We start from the raw sequence: 18,882 nt of genomic DNA on the forward strand, positions 1-18,882 counted from the left end.
GTTCTAGTATTTTTCAAAATTATGTGAGGCTCTAACAACCTATGCAACACCGCCTAGAATTAATATCAGTAGTCCTTCAAATCCTCACTTCCTCATTAAAGTTAGTTCTATTATTTTTCAAAATTATGTGAGGCTCTAACAACCTATGCAACACCGCTTAGAATTAATATCAACGGTCCTTCAAATCCTCACTTCCCATATTATGGGTCAACACACACATTTGATCCAATTTCAATACTCTTTTATTATAGCATATAAGGGATCGTAAACTTAAAAAAAATTCTCCTGGCCATTCAAAATCCCCAACACCCAACTTACATCTCAAGCTCTAGCTGAAAGCAAAGCTAAGGTTTCAAGACCATGAACTTCATACTATAACATAAATTAAGCGTCAAATAACTAGAATTTCAATTACAATATAATGAAACTAAAACTATAAACAAAAATTCAAGTAAATAAAACTTCTACTAATCCATGATGAATTTTAAATTGCAGACATATATATATGAAAAAATTTATTGACTGTAGAAGTCCTTAAGGATAATGGTCAAAGAGGGTTCTATATAGAAAAAAATATTATGAATGGAAAGTTTATAAAGTGTCTTTTTATTAGAGAGTCTTTGGATAACCACAATCTAATGCTAGCACTTAAAATAAGACATTATTTGGCATGTCGATCTTGGACTGTATATAGTCTATTATTTCCTTTATTTCTTCGAACGATTATTTTAAGATTTTACTTTGTGTAATATAGACTTCAACATCGGTGCCAATTTTGATATTGTCGATACGAGTATATAGGCTTGAGTTCTATATTTAACTATCGGAAAAAATCGGTGAAATGAATTCAACATTCGAAGCCTATAAACAACGAAGTTGTTGACTGAAAATCAGTTGCCTATGTAGAAGAAGAGCAAATAATACAGACATTGAAGAAAAATTGAGCAGTTAAACGAGAAAGAGATGCATAAGAGTGTACATCATTGAGGAATATGTTTAGTCTGCACACGGTTTTATCATAGTAGTTGTAGGAAGTTTTAGGCCTTCTTGGCATTTTACAATGTTTAATTTAAGAAAATATCTTTTTTAGATCTCTTATGTGTAAATGAAAGATCTCTTCCAGGTATAAAAAAAAGAGGTAAAGTCATAAAACTAAAAACAAGTTTATAAAAGGCCAAAAAATCAATTGACCCGTAGTTGTCGTATGTATTATAATGTGTACTCAATCTAATCATATAGTAAAAATATTTCAGGAATAATTATTCTAACAAAGGCTTTCAAGCACCGTTAGACTAAATTGCATGTTGCATTCTTAGAAGAGGAGTTTTGGATAACTTTGATACTTTCATCTGAGAAATCACCTATCTATCCTAATACTCCTTCCGGTCCAAAATAGTTGTGATTTTAAAAAATCAAGGTATATTAATTACGTTTTTCTATTTTGCTCTTAGTGTTAAATGTTCTTGAAAGAAGAAAAAAGTTGACTACATAACATAAGATATTTAGAAATGAAAAGTATTAAATAAAGGTATAATAGTCAAAAAATTCTTTTATTAATAGGTTCTCAAGTGAGGTGTAAAAATGGACATGAGAGAGTATATTATTATTATTCAAGTTTCCAAGTCAAAAGGGAAAACTAAATTTACTCTTCCTTCCTCCTTTTGGCATAAATTTATGTTTTTGGTAATGCATAAAAATTATTGGAATAACTATTTCTCCATTTATCCCAATTTTCCTCTAATATTTCTTTTTTCTTTAGCCTTAAGTTTATGACTGAGCTTTCTCCCTCCTCCTTCAGCTACTTCTTCTTCTTCTTCAGCTACTAAAATTTGCATTAATACTCCAAAATTGTATAGCAACAAGAACCCTATATATTGCCTTGTTTACTCTATTGTTTTTTCAAAGTCTTGTATTGATGGAGACATCAAGTGTTGACACAAACCCGAATTCTAATTCATCATCTCCACCTACTTCTAATTCAAGCACCTTCGGATTTAATCTCACTCCACTTCGAGTCTTGAGGTACCCGCTTTCTACTTTCCTTGAATACTCCGGTTTGCTCCGGGTCCGACCCGACAACCCTGAAGTGGATTTGCTCATTCCTGATAATAACCGTATTCCCGATAACTCTGAATCAATATCTAATAGTGGTAACAGTAATGCTAGTAGTAGTGGGGAATTTTCAATTAGGATAAATGAAAATGATGGGGTTAGGAGTGAGGGTGTTGGTGTTGATGTTGATGTGATGGAGGAGAGGGGTTCTAGTTCTACGGCGAGTGGGGGTAATAGGGATTCTTCTTCCTCATACCAAAGGTATGATATACAGCAGGCTGCAAGGTTGATTGAGCAGATTCTTCCTTTTTCCTTGCTCCTCGTAGTTGTTTTCATCCGCCAACACTTGCAAGGTATACTCTTTTTTAGTCATGTTTGCAATTCTACTTTACGTCCTATGCTTTTATAATAGTAAAATTTCTATGTCACTAGAAAATATAAACAACTTCTAATATTTTTTTTTTCTTACTTTTGTTTATATTATTATTCTATTTTGTATATTGTTGGGAGTTTATATGAAGTAACATGGTCAATGAGGATTCATATAGCTGACCCCAATTTGTTTGTGACTGAGGCTTAGTTGTTGCTCCGTCATGTTTGGAGTTGCACAATATTTTTGCTACTTTGTGGTGGTTAAAGGTTTGAAGTTGAGACTACACTGATGATTGGTTCTGATTACTCAACGGTTGTGAGAGAGAATGTGATTATCAGTAGTAACCTAAGCATGTTATTAATGTGTAGCAAATGTTACTGAACCAAACTTAAACTGAAGAAGAGTGTGAATAGTGAAACAAAAGTTCAAATGAAAACTGAACTCAAAGAAGAACGCCACCTTCCAAATGAGTGCAAGCAAGGTCTTTATACAATGCAAAAGAGAAGGCAAGTCATGTGGAAATGACATCGTTGTCCTAACAAAGCATACAAAAGAAATATTTGGCATTAAACTATAATGGATGAAATCTCAGGGCGGATTAATCGGTTACTTAAAAAATATAATAAATGGAAACTCTGTAGATACTGCATTCGTTTTAGATATTTTTAGTGATACATATGCCTCTTTGTGTGACATGCTGTCATATGGTGATATATACCAGTGTTTTAAAAGGCGGGACGCTTTATATATGCCTCAGCGGGGCGTAAGCCCCATAGGTATTTAATTTTTAATATTTTATAAAATAATATAATGACAGTTAATATTTATAAACAGGTAAAATTGCATAAAAATTGAAGAAAACTATATATATATGTGCTCCATCCCCACAAAAACTAATCAAAACAATCTATTATACGTTACTTACGAGCACAAGTAATTTGAGTCTAAAAGAATAAAGTTTTCTATATGGAGGAACAAAAAGGATGATTAACTTGCAATTTGAACTTTGAATTTGCTGCTACGAAGAAAAATGTAGTTCTCTTTCTATTTGTAAAAAAAATTAAATATTCGTTACTTTTGGGAGATATTAGCAGACTAGCGGACAAAATAAAAAATTGGAAAACCATGAATTAGGGCTTAAATCAATAAAAAAGGTCTTTACTTTTAAATTTAATACTTTTGAGTTCCTTTTTAAACCTTTTGAGTAATTACCAAACTGACTTTTGAGAATTTGGGTATTATATGAAGGACTAATTCAACAAATTTTGTTTTAATTTGAAAAAGTCTCTGGGGCTTACTCCTTACTAAAAAAATGCACCCCGAACGCCCCGAATTGCGGGGCGTACGCCTCTTGAGACTTTCGCCCCACACCATCGCCCCAGGGCGTTTTTGGTACGCCTCGCTGGGGCTCGCCCCAGAAACGCCTTTTAAAACAGAGATATATACCTCTACACTCTGCTAAAAGAAATGTAATGTACACATGGAGTGGGAAGCCCAAGTTGGCATAAGATACCGTGTGGAGACCCTTTGTTGTATGTTCTTTTAGACTAATAGGTGAACAAGTAAAATTATACATCTAAGACTCTGGACTAGCTGGCTATGCTGGCATCTGCAATTTGCTCAGGGCCGAGTCCCTAGGCTGTCTATGAGGGGTCATTTGGTATGTGGAATAAGGGAAAATAATCCCGGGATTAGATGCGGGATTATTTTATCCCGCGTTTGGTTGAATTTTGTATTCGTTATTGGTAATCCCGGGATTAATTAATCCCACAATGTGTTTATTCTATCTCACATTGAGGGTGGGATAATAATCCGGGGATTGGTTAATCCCGGGGTAAACACTAAAACGGCAAAGATATACTTCTCTAAGGCTCTTTCCCAAAGTCTTTTAAACAATCCAAGGTTAAAATTGAAAATAAAAGTTTATCCCAACTTATCTAGTAAACACCAAACACATGCTTATTTTATAACCAGTATATCCCATTTTTAGGCCAACGAACCATACATCTACCATAAATATATATTCACTGAATAATCCGTCATTATTTACTCCCTGTATTATAATCCCATCATTATAATCCCAGGATAACTTGTTCTCCTACCAAAAATGACCCCTGAAGGCTTGAGGCTTAACTCACTAGCTTCACTTGTCAGCTGCAGTTGGTATCCTCATGTCGGGTCGTCGTGTTGGCGAAAATCTAAAAGCTGGCAACCTGCCATTCTATTACCTAGGAATCAATCTGGATATGGGCTCTATCATTTTTTCTTTTTGGTGCTTCTATTGATTGATAACGGTTACCATGATATTGACCGGAATGTTATGTGATGTTTGATGTAACTGCTGAAGGGGAGCTTTTTGATTATGAGAGTAATACATTTTTGTTCTATGACCACTCCTACTCATTACGCGTCTGTTGTGTGCTCACTTCTTAGAGTCACTGAGGCTAATGAAAAGAAACGTGAAGATAGAACTCTAAAAATATGTAGGAGAATGCCTTTGAACATGATAAACAGTTCTATGAAATTTTTTGACGTGTTGGGAGATTCACATAGCTCTTTGCCTTTTTAACTTATCATGTTATTTTCTAAGATGTGATTGGCCTGTTTTCTTTTCCTGATATATGGTTATATTTTGATGAACATTCCCCTAGAGACGTTTGACGGCATTATCTATTTTTTCCTTCTGGCAACATTTACTGGTTCCCGAGAGTAATGTATATTGTAACAAATGAACTCTCAATTAATCTTAAATGAAGTTTTCAGCAATGGCGAGCAGTAAATGATTGAAGTGGATTATTGACTAATACTAGGTTTATAGATGGGGACGAAAAAAACGATGGTGCCAATTTTCACCTTCGTCATGGAGACTAGTGCATCATGATGCATGTTACTGAAGTAAAGTTGCTGACAGTATGAATAGACTTAGTGCCCGATAAAAGTTTGACGAGTGCTGCATAATTCAAGCTGGCTTTCAAGTTTCAATTGGTTTTTTCAGACATGGACACTTGTCAATATTGGCAATTCTCGTTCCAATTTCATTGCTAAAAGTTTGATTATTCACATATACATGCTAAATTTCTTTTCAGCTGCATGAGTCCTTTATTTCATTCTCTAATTCATGTTTTGCAGGTTTCTTTGTCACAATTTGGATCACTGCCTTCATGTTCAAGTCAAATGACATTCTTCGGAAGCAGACAGCTCTAAAGGTGCAATTGTGCTCCATCTTTAATTGTATTTAGTTTTACTTGCTGTGCAACACTTATCCTCTTTGAAGCTCGATACAAAGATTAAAGTGGACTCAGAATATGGTCATACTGAAGTGCTGATATTTGCAGGGGGAGCGAAAGATCAATGTCCTTCTTGGTTATTTTCTGCTGTATATGCTTCATGTTATTGGAATCTATTGGTGGTATCACAAAGATGATCTTTTCTATCCATTACTTATGGTTCCCCCGAAAGTTATTCCACCTTTTTGGCATGCTATTTTCATCATCCTGGTAAATGGTATGATTTTTTGATACGCTTCTACTCTTTGTTCTGCATACATTTGTATAATGCTATACACATCTGGTCACCTTCTAATAATTTGCCAATATTTCTGTCCTAACATGAATAATTGCCCTGAAATATTAAATCAGAGTGCTTTTGTGAAGTGGCAACTTAAGATCGGAAATTTCTTCTGTTTCTGATCATTATTCTAGTTTCCCTCAAATTAAATTCACATGACATTGCTCTATTTTTCCTACTTCAGGGTTTGGGAGATAGGATAATTCCGCTGCAATCATATAATAGAAAACCTACTTCCTTCACAGCCCCCTCCACCCACCAAACCACCCCCCCCCCCCCCCCCAAAAAAAAATAAATAAATAAACAAGAAAAAGAAAGACCCCTCTGCTTTCATCACTAGGGATCTTTCTCCTTTTTACCAATCAAATAAAAGAAAGGAAAACCCTCTGCTTAGCTCCAGACCCCTTAGAAAATGAAAGAGTGTGAAAAGGAGAAGGAAGAAATAATATACATGAAATCATACAAGGGAATTATTCATGAAATCATACCAAGGAGTTATTCATGAAATCATACCAAGGAGTTATTCATGAAATCATACCAAGGAGTTATTCATGAAATCATATCAGACAATATTGCCTAGCGGCTTAATTCCCCCCTTGATGACCCTATATCAGGTGCCCTTTATGCTTCAATAGTTCATTTTTGCCATGTAGAAAGTGATTGTTCCACTCTATATTGTTCCACATTTCCAATGTGGTCCGGTCCTTCCACCCCGCCATAGTGGGAGCTTAGTGCACCGGGCTGCCCTTTCAATGTTGTACTAAATAAATCTATCTTCATCTTTTTGGGGTGCTATGAAGGCTCTTAACTCTAGACATCTCATAGGAAGGAGCATCAGTCCTCACCTTCTCCTAAATGTTGTTATATCCAGATACAATGGTGCGGCAGGCAGCAATGGCTTTGAAGTTGGCACTGCTTATGTATTACAAGAATGGCAGGGGCCACAATTTCCGCAGACAGGTATACTATGAAGCCAATGTTTTATGTTTTATCTGGCGATTTGTTGATTTCCTCTATGTTTTTTGCAAAGAACACTGAACTTGATTGGTCTCGTAGGGCCAAATGCTGACTCTGGTGGAGTATACCCTGCTTCTATATCGTGCATTATTACCGGCTCCTGTCTGGTATAGGTTCTTTCTCAACAAAGAATATGGAAGCCTTTTTTCATCATTGACAACAGGATTGTACTTGACGTTTAAGCTTACATCAATTGTTGAGAAGGTAAGGTCTTTGTGGAGCTAATTTCTGTTGGTGGTTACCAAAATTAAATGGAAAAGCCACCGTCCTCCCCAACTCTCCCCCGCCCCCCCGGCAGGGGGGTGGGGGAGCACCCCACAATTTTTATACAAATTTGGCATGGTTTCCCTCTCCGTCACACTTAGTTTCTGGTCCGCAGGTTCAATCATTCTTTACTGCTTTGAAGGCATTGTCGATTAAGGAAATCCATTATGGGTCACATGCCACACCTGACCAGGTATCATTTTTGTCATTGGCTTGCAATGTTTCTTCTCTATTTTACAGTTAGAAGCAGTTATATGTATGAATTGATGCACTAAAATTGAAAAATATACTTGTGTAAGGTGGGAGGAAAAATTATTGTGCTCTTCGTGGATAATGAGAGGGTAACATCCTATATTTTTTTTTCAGTCGCTTTTCTTTGGTCTGATGATAAATTTCATGTCGCTTCCTTATAGCAACTTTATTCCTTTATAGATTGACCATATCTTTTTTGTAAGCTATTGAGTTGTGTTACCAACATTGAAGTGTGTCGTACAACCTCTATGTTGTTTGCGCTCTTCGTTTCTTTACCTATCTTTAAGCTATTCACTCTTCTTTTTCCAAGTAGGTAATGTTGGTTCAACTTCTAAATGACCATTGACTCAGTGGTTTATGCATACGGACATGCAGTAAATGCCAAAAATCTTAACCCTCGTTTATAGACTTTAATCTCAGTTATCTAAGGACAATTTACATTCATAAAACTTTTGCCTTTTCTTGGTGTCTAGGCCAAATAGTGGAAAGTGTGCTCGGGACTACCAAATGTAAAAGTTGCGGAGCTGAAGTTGGGGTGTTTTGTGACAATTTCAACTAGAAGCAATCTAAAGCAATCCCCAGTTTAATATACTAACAGACAGATCTGTGAGACATAAAATAGCAAATGCAAAAGATTAAAGTGACACTAGGTCTGAAGCTATAAATGACATAAAGATCCACTCTTTTATGGCGTGTCCTTAGATTCATCAGCCTTTTTTAGTTACTTAGAGAAGCTGTAAAGATACTCTTCTGTGTTCTTAGAGTTACTTATATGGAACGAGCAGTAAGCATATTATCGCTCATTTTGGCAAGGAAGAGAATTACCTAATTAGATATCTTTCCTTTTCCTTATATCTTTAATATGCAATTCTCTCATGTAATCTTACGTTTTATGTTTCAACAAGGTAACTGCAGCTGGTGATCTATGTGCTATTTGCCAGGAGAAGATGAATGCACCAATTTTGTTGCGTTGCAAACACATCTTTTGTGAAGACTGTGTCTCAGAATGGTTAGTATTTCCTTTGCAGTTATAATTGGTAGGTAGTCATTCTTTATTCCTAACAAGGTTATTAAATATTTTATTAGTTAAATACAGAATATCCTAAAGAATCCTATAGAATTCCTATTAACATTTTTCTTATTCAAGTTCGATGAAGCTAGACATATGTTGATCTAGACGCATTCTAGTAACATTCAACACGCTCCCTCAAATTGGCAAACCAATTTTGAAATTGCTAATTTTGAAGACCGCCAAAATGTTGCTGGGATAGTGCACAATCACCAAAGGATTGCCACCAAAATCTCTGAATAGTGCACAATCACCAAAAAATTAAGCAGTGTTGGAATTTTTTGTCGCAAAATTTGTTGGAAACTGCACAGCGAAATAAAGTGCTTTGTGGACAACATATAGAGGTTTGGTGTTGTAAATCTCCAAGGCACTATTAGCATAGCTTGAATTGGCAGAACAATAAAAGAAAACAGTAATGTTTAGAGGAGGGTCATGGAGAGTAGAAAATGGAGTGGCACCGGTCGTGCGTAGAGAGGAACGACGTTGATCGCCAGAGAGAAGTTTTTTCTAGTCCGGGGAGAAGATGACGCTGATTGTTTGAGAGAGAAGCACCATCATTCACCCAAAGAGGAAAGAAAGAAGAAAAACACTAGCAGGGCATGTGGTGTAAGGCATTCCGGCCGGTAAGCGGAAATCACTTAAATCTTTACCAAGATTGTAGAGGCTCTGGTACCATGTGAAAATAAATGCGGAAACTCTTGTTGAATTTGGTTAACAAGCAATTTATAAGAGGGGCTTCTTGCATAGGAATCTTAAGTTACGTACAATGTAGTAAATAATCATACTCGATGCCCAACAAGAGAAGTAAATATATTATTTATTAAATACAGGCTATCCTATAGAACATTCTGTAGTATTTTCTTATTCAAGTTCGATGAATCTACACATTTGTAAATCTATACACATATTCTCCTAGTCCATTGTTTGATGTCGCTCCCCTCTCCAACACCCGCCTCTCTACTCTCTGAAATGACCATTCAGTTGTTGCTCCTCTCTGAAACGATCGTGCAGTTGTTGCTCCTCTCTTCGACAAGCAGATGTCATTCTTGTCGGGACTGTTCAGGCGCCGCTTCTCAAATGATCATTTAGGCATGGCTTCTCTTCCGTGATCATGTAGGAGCCATTCTTCTCTCCAGCAACCGGCTGGATTCCTCTCTCCTGCGATAACCTTGGCACTGTTCCTCCGGCAGGCGACACCTCTCATTTCTCCGGCAACCAGCGCCACACATCTCTACAATGACTGATCATGCACCGCTAATTTCTGCGGTGAATGTTCCGGCATTGCTCCTCTCTCCTATGTCCGTTTAGGCATTGTTTCTCTCTTGGATGTCAACTGCTCATCTCTCCCGTGATTGGCTGCCCTCCTCTCAGGTGCCTTCCTTCCTACAGCGACCGAGGTCTTTATCTGATACTTGATTATTTTTGTAATTAAAATATTATTGCTATAAAGAATAATATTTACCTAATCTAAGGTATAATATTAGATACTCATATCATTTTCAAAAAAAAATAGATATATCATATCTGCAGATTCTGGTAGATTCTCACCATAGTATAGCCTTATCAAAAAGATTCTTACCATAATATAGAGATTGGTCCTGGGCTTACATCTCACCGCCATCCATTATTTAAAAAAATTATCACGTGCTTGGCCCAACAAAAAAGAGTCTGACCTGCATGTATAGTTTGAACTTTTTAATGAGGTGGTCAGACATTTCAGACATTATGCTGTGATTCATGTGTGTTTTTTTCTCATTGATCCTGCAACATTAATTACAAAGTGCTTTATAGCATTTTGCTTCTAATAAAATATTTGAAGTGCGCCAAACTATCATCAGCATTTGTGTTGATCCTGCCATGTATTGCCGGTGAAGGCCATAGCCCATAGGCAGCCATTAGAACAAGGGAATGCCTACTGGAATATTTAATGAATGCCATAAATGCTACTAATTGGGCAATGTCTGGAAAGAACTCTACTTGCTGAAATTGAGATTGTTGCATTTGTATTTGAGAGCCCTTTGTAACTCTCTGAACTAGTTGTCATGACCATTAGCCAAAGTAACTGTAATTTGCTCTCAGAGCGAGTTTTTATCTAATTGAAAATAGTCGCTAGTCCCTAATTCGGTGGAAGCATATCATGTTATCACAAATGAATTCGTCTTGCCCTCAGAAGGAAAAGAAAACTGTGATTGAGTCTGCTGTCATTTTCAATTTTAGTCTAAAGATGTTTCCATAGGCTAATCTGGTCTATCAAAGCAGACCTTAATGCTGAAAAGGAGAGGAAAAGGAGAGAGCGTCTGTGTTCACATAGTGTTATTTTTGAAGTAGTAACTGCTCAATCATTATTATGTTCCCGCTATCCCCTTGAGAAAAAAATTGATCTTTAAATCAATTTGCTTCTCTGCCTTATTGCTTGGCTGTTGCCTATTATCATGGACATATTCTGAATGCTTAAAAAGTGTTATGTCTATGCTTGTGCTAACAGTTAGTGTCCTCTAAACACCATGTTTCAGGTTTGAAAGGGAAAGAAGTTGCCCTTTGTGCAGAGCCTTGGTCAGACCTGCTGATCTAAAATCTTTTGGAGATGGATCGACTAGCCTTTTCTTCCAGTTATTCTAAATATAGATGTTACACCAGAGTGAATATCTTTCCGTGGTAGTGGCATTATCCTCGACTTGGCCAGTTTCTGAGTTATGAAATTACCTGATTCTGGGGGTTGCCCTGTTAAGGTTTCCACGAGGATGTTGCGTAAGAATGGGCTCTGCTCTTGATGCAGCTTCTCTGAGGATTTGGTGGGGATGAGAGGATGTCCTGATCCAATATCAGTACATATTGTGCTTCATTTTTGTATAGAGAAAATATTCATGTAATGTTATGTAATTCACAAAATTTAACCACAAACACAAAAATTTTGTTTCTTTTTTCAGGCCTGTACAGTTCCTCATTATCATTTCAACTTGAGAAAAATTAATATCATAGTATATCCCATGTATCATACAACACTAATGAAATACAAGTGATGGTGTTGGGGCCGGTGACACTCGCATCTTTATTGGCTATGAGTTTGTTTTATTTCCCAAGCCTCTTATGGTGCATCTCATCTTGTTACCGTCTTTTTAACCTTCCTTTTAAAAACAAGTGCTTAATGCAGCTATGGCTTTTTCCCTTCCCTAATTCCAGAACTTAAGGCCTTCGGCCGGTATGTAGTCAAGGTCCTATGACGAGCCAGCCCTGTGATTAATTTCCAGACCTCTGGCTGATCCTTCCCCTCAAAAAGAGAGATTTATTTTGTCTCAATGTTTATGAGAACCTTTCATGTAATATTAAATATGACACTCATTCTATTTTAGAATTTGCTCTAAGCTATTTGACACTGTTTTATTTGTGTATAACTTGAACAACTTACAAGAATTTGAATTTATTAAATTGTTCGCGATACAACTCTGATTTGATGCTTTTTTTAAATTTATTTTTTTTAACTATCATCCTTGCGCAAGGGAAATTTGGGTCATTTCTCGTCGTAATTACTCTAGTATATTATAGACTATCAAATTAATAAATTAAACTTGGTGTCCAGATAAATGTTACGGATGGAGCAGAAAATAGAAACATGTATAGACCCTGCGTGCAAACATTTGTTATCAGCATTAACAATCAAATGTTGAACGGCTAGAGTTGTGTCTACATTAGTACTGCTTCTTAGCTTCTTTTTCCCAATCGATGATCCACATGCACTCGGCTGCGGAATTTATTACAAACAGGAAAATAAAAAGGACCCTTTTATCAAAACTAATCAAACTGGTTCTGAAACCCGGTAGTGAGATTAAGCCATTGCCAACCAAGCCTTCCTATAGCATCATACATTGCTTCTATCAGGACATGAAAGTTGGTAATACAAGGTCATAAATGTTTACTTAGAGCAGAGATGTCTAAACTATTGAACCAGAAACAATACCGAGTAAATTCAACACCATCTAGCTGTCATAAAAAGCACAATCAAATGAATACTTGAGAATCCAGTAAAAGGAAAGCAATCGCTTATATACAGAGACGGTGCAAAAGTTCCATGTATTCGTACAGAATAAATTACATTAGTATAAACAATACAGCAGATAATCTGAAAATTTTATATAGAGAGAGCCGCAAGAGCCATTATATACACATTAATCAGCAAACATAACTTATTATTTACTAGCATTTCTCCCTTCTTTTCAATTTCACATGAGAGTAAATCTGAGATTTATTTACAGGGAAAGTACTTTTAGAAACAGAACTATCTCTGCCTACTCTCTGTTTTCAGAAAGCGGACATATTCCTGCTGTACCATTTCTCCTCCATTCACAGGATCAAAGCTGCACCTATAGAAACTGACAGAAGTCCAAGAGGTGAGAGAAAGGAGAACATTTTAGAAACGGTACAAACTTTTTAGTTCTAATGCCAGAATACCTTGAACAAATGCTAAATATTTCTTCTTTTTTTTGGGGGTGGGTGGGGGGTGGGGGGTGTTCAATGCTAAATTCTTACACCCTATTTTATCTACTCAATTACTCCAATCTCCACCCAAAGCGCCAAAAGAACATATGCCAAAAGGTTAAACTGAATTTGCTGACTATCGTTGCAACAGAGTTACATATTAAGCCAGAAAGAAAATTATTTAGTACCTTCCATCAGTGCCAGCAGTAACAACAGTGTTCTGAGAACCAAACGCAACAATGTACTGGGTACATTCTGGCAAGTGAAACTGAGCAAATGACCATTCAGAGCTAAAGTATTTTGGCAGAACTCCTGAAAATTTGTATTCAGAAAAGAAATCAAATTAGAACAGTTCCAACAGAAAATTGGCAGTGTCACCTCACCACTATGGATAAAGAGGTAAAATTTTGTGAGAATATCAAATCAGTTTCAGAAGTCAATCAATTGACCTTATTAAACTTGGCAGTTAGAATAATACAGCATAGTCATTACAAAATCAGTTTAAAACACTATGGCATATTCCTATTAATGTAATTATTATTGTCAGGGAAACATTGTACAGGCATTTCGGGTTGATGTGTAATTTCATAACACGCTCACCTTTCATGAAAGACAATGATGAACCAGGGTTGGCTCCAGTACTTGGAGAAATAAGTGCATCAAGAGAATTTGATGAATTTTGACACAATAATGTTGGAGTTCTAACAGCAGAATCAGCTGCAGCATCCTCGCCAACAACACGTACTCTTAGGCTGTACACATGGATGGTACCTTTGTCGCTAGAGACGGCCAACCACTGCACATTTGGTGATAGTGTAATACTATAGATATCTGCTTTGTCAACCCCTCTACGCACCTAACGCAAAGCATATGTAAGGAATTAAGCAATCTATGCTAAAGATAACATATTATCATTCAGTATTAGAGTCACCATTAGATGAAAGGAGAGCCAAAATAGAACAGGAATCATATAAAGCATGCTTTTAATCTAATAGGAAATTAGAGGAAAACATCTCAAAATCAGTATCTAAAACCAAAAGGTGGCCCCATTAATACCATTTTGTATTTTGTAGACAATTAGAAGTCTCAAAGATTTTGTAGATTGTCTCACAAGAGTATTACAGGCCCTAAAGTATTCTTAAGGAGAGATTCTTAACAAACCAGCAGCAGAGTGAAGAGCTAAAGAAGACTCAACTAACAGGAGACAACAATTAATTCTTAAAGCTAAGTAGACTTTTGATGTCCTGTCCATTCAGCAATTCCATTTTCAACCACCAGAAACAAGACAGAAGCATGCTTGAGAAATATTACCTCCCTAAAGCATGTAAAACCATACCTATATAGAAATTCAAAATATTCAGCATCATACAAACATACAACAACTACTACACCTCAATTCCAAACAAGTTGGGTTCGGCTATATGAACCCTCACTAACCACGGTATTCATTTAAATTATCTCATGAAAAGTATTAAAAGTTTTGAATATTTCAAGGTCATTCCATTTTCAGTATCATACATAGATAAATGAAATTTGAAGGTCGTACCATTTTCACCTATTGTAGTTTTGTCTATAAGCAACACTATAGAGTTCATTGTGATGCAAAAGGATCCCATCTATTAGCAATACCGAGTCTAAAATACTTAATATTATACTCCTTTCTCCAATCTAAAGTGACATAGTTTGATTTTTACACAAAACGTTAAGGCTACTTCTCAATTACATGTGAACTACATTTAGAAGGAAAAACTAAAACTTGTTGAAGCCGTGAAGAGAACTTTAGATAGCGACTGAATATATATCTATCTCCTCTCACCCTATGAAGATAAGAAATTTGTCAAGTCTCGATTTTGATATAAAATTCTCATCAATTGACCAAGTATATCTTGCACATGCCAATGGAAAATTGATCAACTGGTGACAACTTATGAAGCCCCATAATCCCCCATTGCTCTAGAGAATGCCTCCTAGTCCAGCTTTTTTCCAGTAACCTAATTGCATGGAGATTCCCACCAATTGCCCATGGAATCTCTTGCCACCCACATCCACCCTGAAACTTCCTACCGAAACTCTAGTTTTGATCCCTCACCTATGGCCTATAGACTCCCATAAAGCCCCACTAAATAACAGTGCCCACATATTATTAAAGAAATACCAATGGAATAACTCCCCTTCCTCACATCCCAAAGTACCAACGCCATTTTATTCCGTCGCACTAAAATACCTCCCATTCTTCCCCTAGTCAGGGTCATGACGCATTTCTCACAACTGACTCTAGTACTTCTTCCACTTCTGATTCTGGCAAACACAGGAAACTTGCACCTCTGCTAACTCATCTTGATGAAGGGTTTTTTACCCGAGTCATTCATTTCTCTCACATTTCAAGATATTATTTTACTCTCTACATGCAATACACACTAATTCTCTCCCGCCTCTTTTGCTTCCGTCCTCCTCCCTATCACTATTAATGAGAGGAAACTTTTAATTACTTCATTATACCTCTAAACACCTACGAATGTATGTTTATAAGTTGTTTCACATTTTGCAATTACATAACCTTTGTATGTATCCATTTTCCTTTTTGTGCTGGATCAGAGACGAAATGGCCTCCAAGTTAAGCTTTGATGTAAATAAGTACCTTACCACTCTTTACGGCCCATTAACTAAAACTACTTTTCATATGGCCCATCCCACAAGATTGACTTCTTTTACTAGGCAGCTGAGTTATACAATTACGTTCTTATATGCTAGTTTGACCTCAATATGATGTCTTTTGACCTTAGAAACTTAACAGGTATGTACCTTAACATGTCAAAAATAATCTCCATGCCGGAAAGTAATTCAGGAAAAATTGGAACGGGAATATTTGATGACAACGCCCGACTTTTATGAGAATCCGGCACTAAGAAAACTGCAAAAGGAATGAGCCAGCTTTGTGCTCATCCCTTCCTATCACCATTTGAATCTCTAGTTCTTCAACAAAATTCCTCAGAAATGAGAGAAGAAACTACCTCTTGCAACTGAGTTCCATCCATGGTGTTGAAGAGTCTTATCAAAGTTCCCCGAGTGCTTGCTGTTGCAAGAAGCAGCCCATCCATAGTCAAGGTTAAACATGCTATCTGAGAATCATGCGCCTTGATCAACTTTGTCATATTCAAGCCAAAATGCTCAACCCGGACCTGTCCTCTTCGAACGCCTGGGCAAGCCAATACAGATGTATTTAAATGGTGTGAGAGGCAGCAAAGTCCCCTGGGATTGCCCACAGTTTCTATCTGATGAAGAAGCTTCAGATCCATAAAGTTGTAGACATATATCTTGTGCTCAAGGACTACAACAATACAATCCCGTCTTAGTTTCACTGCACAAACGTCAGACCTAAATGAAAATTCACCAATGCATCGGCTCTGATGATCATCCCATATAATAACTTTATTAGGTGGGTATTGGGCGTTAGTCCTGGCACCGACAAGTGCTAAAATGTTGCATCGGAACAACATCTCTACTATTCCAAACCCACCACTTTTCAGATCACGTCTGAAAGTCTCTTTGAAAGGATCACAGTTATATACACGAAAGCCACGGCTAGTGCCAGCAGCAAAGCAACTGTAATCCTGATTCCATGACACAGAGTGTAGCTCTGTATCATCATTGTCACTGATCTCTGGTTCAGAATGGCCAGAATGAGAGGCCCCGATCATGGGGGATTCATATGTCCCATAGGCTGCTGGTGGAAGTGTCCCTCGAGATGATGAGACAGTTAAACTCGTTGGGGATGATAGAGTAGTCATCACCAAATGCAAACAGAAGCTATGGAAATCTACAAAATCAAATTTGAAAAAGCACATAAAGACGACAAACAAATGTAAAACAATTAGTGCATACCTTAAGACAGCAAGGAACAAATGTAAAAAGCTCGTAATACTTAAGTCTAGAAGTGCGTGAGTAATAGCACAGAATGCAAAAGTACATAACTACCAAAGCAGCATGAGTATCTTTTTGGTTTTCCACCATCGTCAACAACAAAATTTGCTGTATAAAGTTTACTTCTTAGCCCACAGAAGAACCTCTATAGATCTAGAGAACATTTATGTTTTAGAGGGCAGCCAAACAATAACATTAATTATATTGGAATTAGAAATGAAAACTAGTTGAAGCTAAATTTTAGAAGACACTTTTCTGATAAGTTTTATATTTAAATAGTCATGAACCACATGAAAAAGGAAATACAAAACTTGAGACACTTTCTACGTGTTGTTCTCTGCATTTTTTTTAAAAGTTTTAACTTTAAAACGTCTTGACCCTCTCCAAGAGCATGTTTTTGCAAATGCTACCACAAATTAGATGATCACTTGCTGAGACCAATTTGTCTCTAGGAAAATGTTCACAGTTTAAGAGCTTGATTCTTTGCAGGCTAAATTAAAGTGGCACAGTGCATTTGTGTGAACCACATTCTGGACATGAAGGATTTCACACCATAATCTTTCAATCAATTCTAAGTCACAGTTTTATCTCTTTAGTTAAATTACTATTTGCCTTTAGACATAAATAGAGGAACATCACTAATAAAGCCTGATTCATCTTATCATCACTCAATGATCTTGTTCTCTGATTTCCTGAAGAAGCTCAATTTTTTCAGCACAGTATACTCACTCTTCAAGAAAACCTCAGCTCGCGTCAATTATCATTAGAATTGACTGGATTTTAAATCGTACAGTTTAAAATCACCTAACTAAAATGAAAAAATCAGAAAGATAGTATCTTTAAGTAAACCCTAATTATCCACATTCGGGCATGTACAATTGAAAATGGAAAAAAAAAACATAAATAAGAGTAAAATGTGTTGACCTTTGTGTTAGTTCGGCAGCGATTGGTGAAGCTCAAATTTTGTGGTAGCGACTGCGATGTCACGATCAAAGAGAGAGAAGCCCAGATCTTTGGGAGGGTGAATTGTGATTGAGGGGAAAGATTGGAGAGGAAAGCACGACTGAGGAGAGAAGAGTCCGACGGGTTATTCTGGTTATTTCTATTTTTGGGTGTGGCCTGTTGGGGAGATCCGCGGATTCGAGGGGATCTTTTGTTTTTGACAGAGTGACACCATCATCCTTGTTTAGATGTTTTCTTTTTTGTATTAAATTTAAGAAAATCATGTTCGAGTCAAAATCCCCATCTAAAATCTAAATGGAGTTTTACTTTCTACGGAAACATACTTCATAATTGAATTGTCTATAAAGAAAAAAAGAAAGAAAAGGTAAAGAAGAAATTACGGCTTCCATTGATCTACAATAAAATTTCATTAGATCATTCATGCGTGACCTTTTGTTAGGAAAACAAAAAGGATTTCTAATCAATATATATTACTAGCATATTAGTGTATACGGTCAAAACCTGTTTTGCCCTTCGTGTAATTAGTCAAGATTGGAACATAACAGACCAAGGGTCGTCTTCGTAATATCGAGATGAGATCCGAAGCCAGGTTATCAAACTCAAGATTCAGGGACCGATTCAATACCGAGCTCAAAGTCAATATCGAGCTCGAGTCAATACCGAGCCCGAGTCGATATCGAGCTCGAGTCAATACCGAGCCCGAGTCAATACCGAGCCCGAGTCAATATCGAGCTCGAGTCGATATCAAGCTCGGGATCCGGAGATCGATCAGTTCCAAGACCAACCTAGATCGAGTTATGAGATAAAGAGTCGTTGTAGCCGCACTTAGGGTAGAATCTCGGCGGAAATTAAGGAAAAGCTAATTAATTAATCTATCATGAGATCTGCACTATGTATTTTTTATTATATCCAAAGTAGGATTTTCCCACTA

At 36.7% G+C, this 18,882-nt stretch overlaps 2 protein-coding genes across 3 annotated transcripts; one reads left to right on the forward strand and one right to left on the reverse strand.

The window, feature by feature from the left end:
- The first annotated feature begins 1,721 nt into the window (after positions 1–1,721).
- On the forward strand, positions 1,722–11,653 carry LOC104113398 (uncharacterized). 2 transcript variants are annotated; one of them, XM_009623547.3, is made up of 8 exons: positions 1,725–2,405; positions 5,555–5,631; positions 5,761–5,929; positions 6,864–6,952; positions 7,049–7,213; positions 7,389–7,466; positions 8,431–8,534; positions 11,108–11,653. In XM_009623547.3, the coding sequence occupies exons 1-8, from the start codon at positions 1,916–1,918 to the stop codon at positions 11,211–11,213; spliced, it is 1,278 nt and encodes a 425-aa protein (XP_009621842.1). In that variant the 5' UTR covers positions 1,725–1,915; the 3' UTR covers positions 11,214–11,653. The 2 variants fall into 2 exon arrangements, with proteins under 2 accessions (XP_070031123.1, XP_009621842.1); XM_070175022.1 differs by lacking the exons at positions 8,431–8,534; positions 11,108–11,653 and adding an exon at positions 7,573–8,386 and having other exon boundaries at positions 1,722–2,405.
- A 961-nt stretch (positions 11,654–12,614) lies between these two features.
- On the reverse strand, positions 12,615–18,172 carry LOC104113399 (autophagy-related protein 18d-like). Its single transcript, XM_009623548.4, has 5 exons — positions 17,913–18,172; positions 16,079–16,884; positions 13,668–13,923; positions 13,256–13,379; positions 12,615–12,961 (listed from the first exon to the last, which is right to left on the reverse strand). The coding sequence occupies exons 2-5, from the start codon at positions 16,853–16,855 to the stop codon at positions 12,868–12,870; spliced, it is 1,251 nt and encodes a 416-aa protein (XP_009621843.1). The 5' UTR covers positions 16,856–16,884; positions 17,913–18,172; the 3' UTR covers positions 12,615–12,867.
- Positions 18,173–18,882: the final 710 nt, after the last annotated feature.

The sequence above is a fragment of the Nicotiana tomentosiformis genome, chromosome 5 (assembly GCF_000390325.3).
Source record: "Nicotiana tomentosiformis chromosome 5, ASM39032v3, whole genome shotgun sequence".
In the NCBI taxonomy this organism is placed as follows: Eukaryota; Viridiplantae; Streptophyta; class Magnoliopsida; order Solanales; family Solanaceae; genus Nicotiana; species Nicotiana tomentosiformis.

Excerpts from the sequence above, each read along its gene's own strand:
- LOC104113399 (XM_009623548.4), bottom strand. The coding sequence starts at position 16,855 with ATGACTACTCTATCATCCCCAACGAGTTTAACTGTCTCATCATCTCGA. Across the intron at positions 13,924-16,078 it reads ATGGAACTCAGTTGCAAGAG|GTGCGTAGAGGGGTTGACAA; the intron begins GTAGTTTCTTCT and ends GCTTTGCGTTAG. Across the intron at positions 13,380-13,667 it reads ATCATTGTCTTTCATGAAAG|GAGTTCTGCCAAAATACTTT; the intron begins GTGAGCGTGTTA and ends ACAAATTTTCAG.
- LOC104113398 (XM_009623547.3), top strand. The coding sequence starts at position 1,916 with ATGGAGACATCAAGTGTTGACACAAACCCGAATTCTAATTCATCATCT. Across the intron at positions 5,930-6,863 it reads TTTCATCATCCTGGTAAATG|ATACAATGGTGCGGCAGGCA; the intron begins GTATGATTTTTT and ends TGTTATATCCAG. Across the intron at positions 7,214-7,388 it reads TTACATCAATTGTTGAGAAG|GTTCAATCATTCTTTACTGC; the intron begins GTAAGGTCTTTG and ends TCTGGTCCGCAG.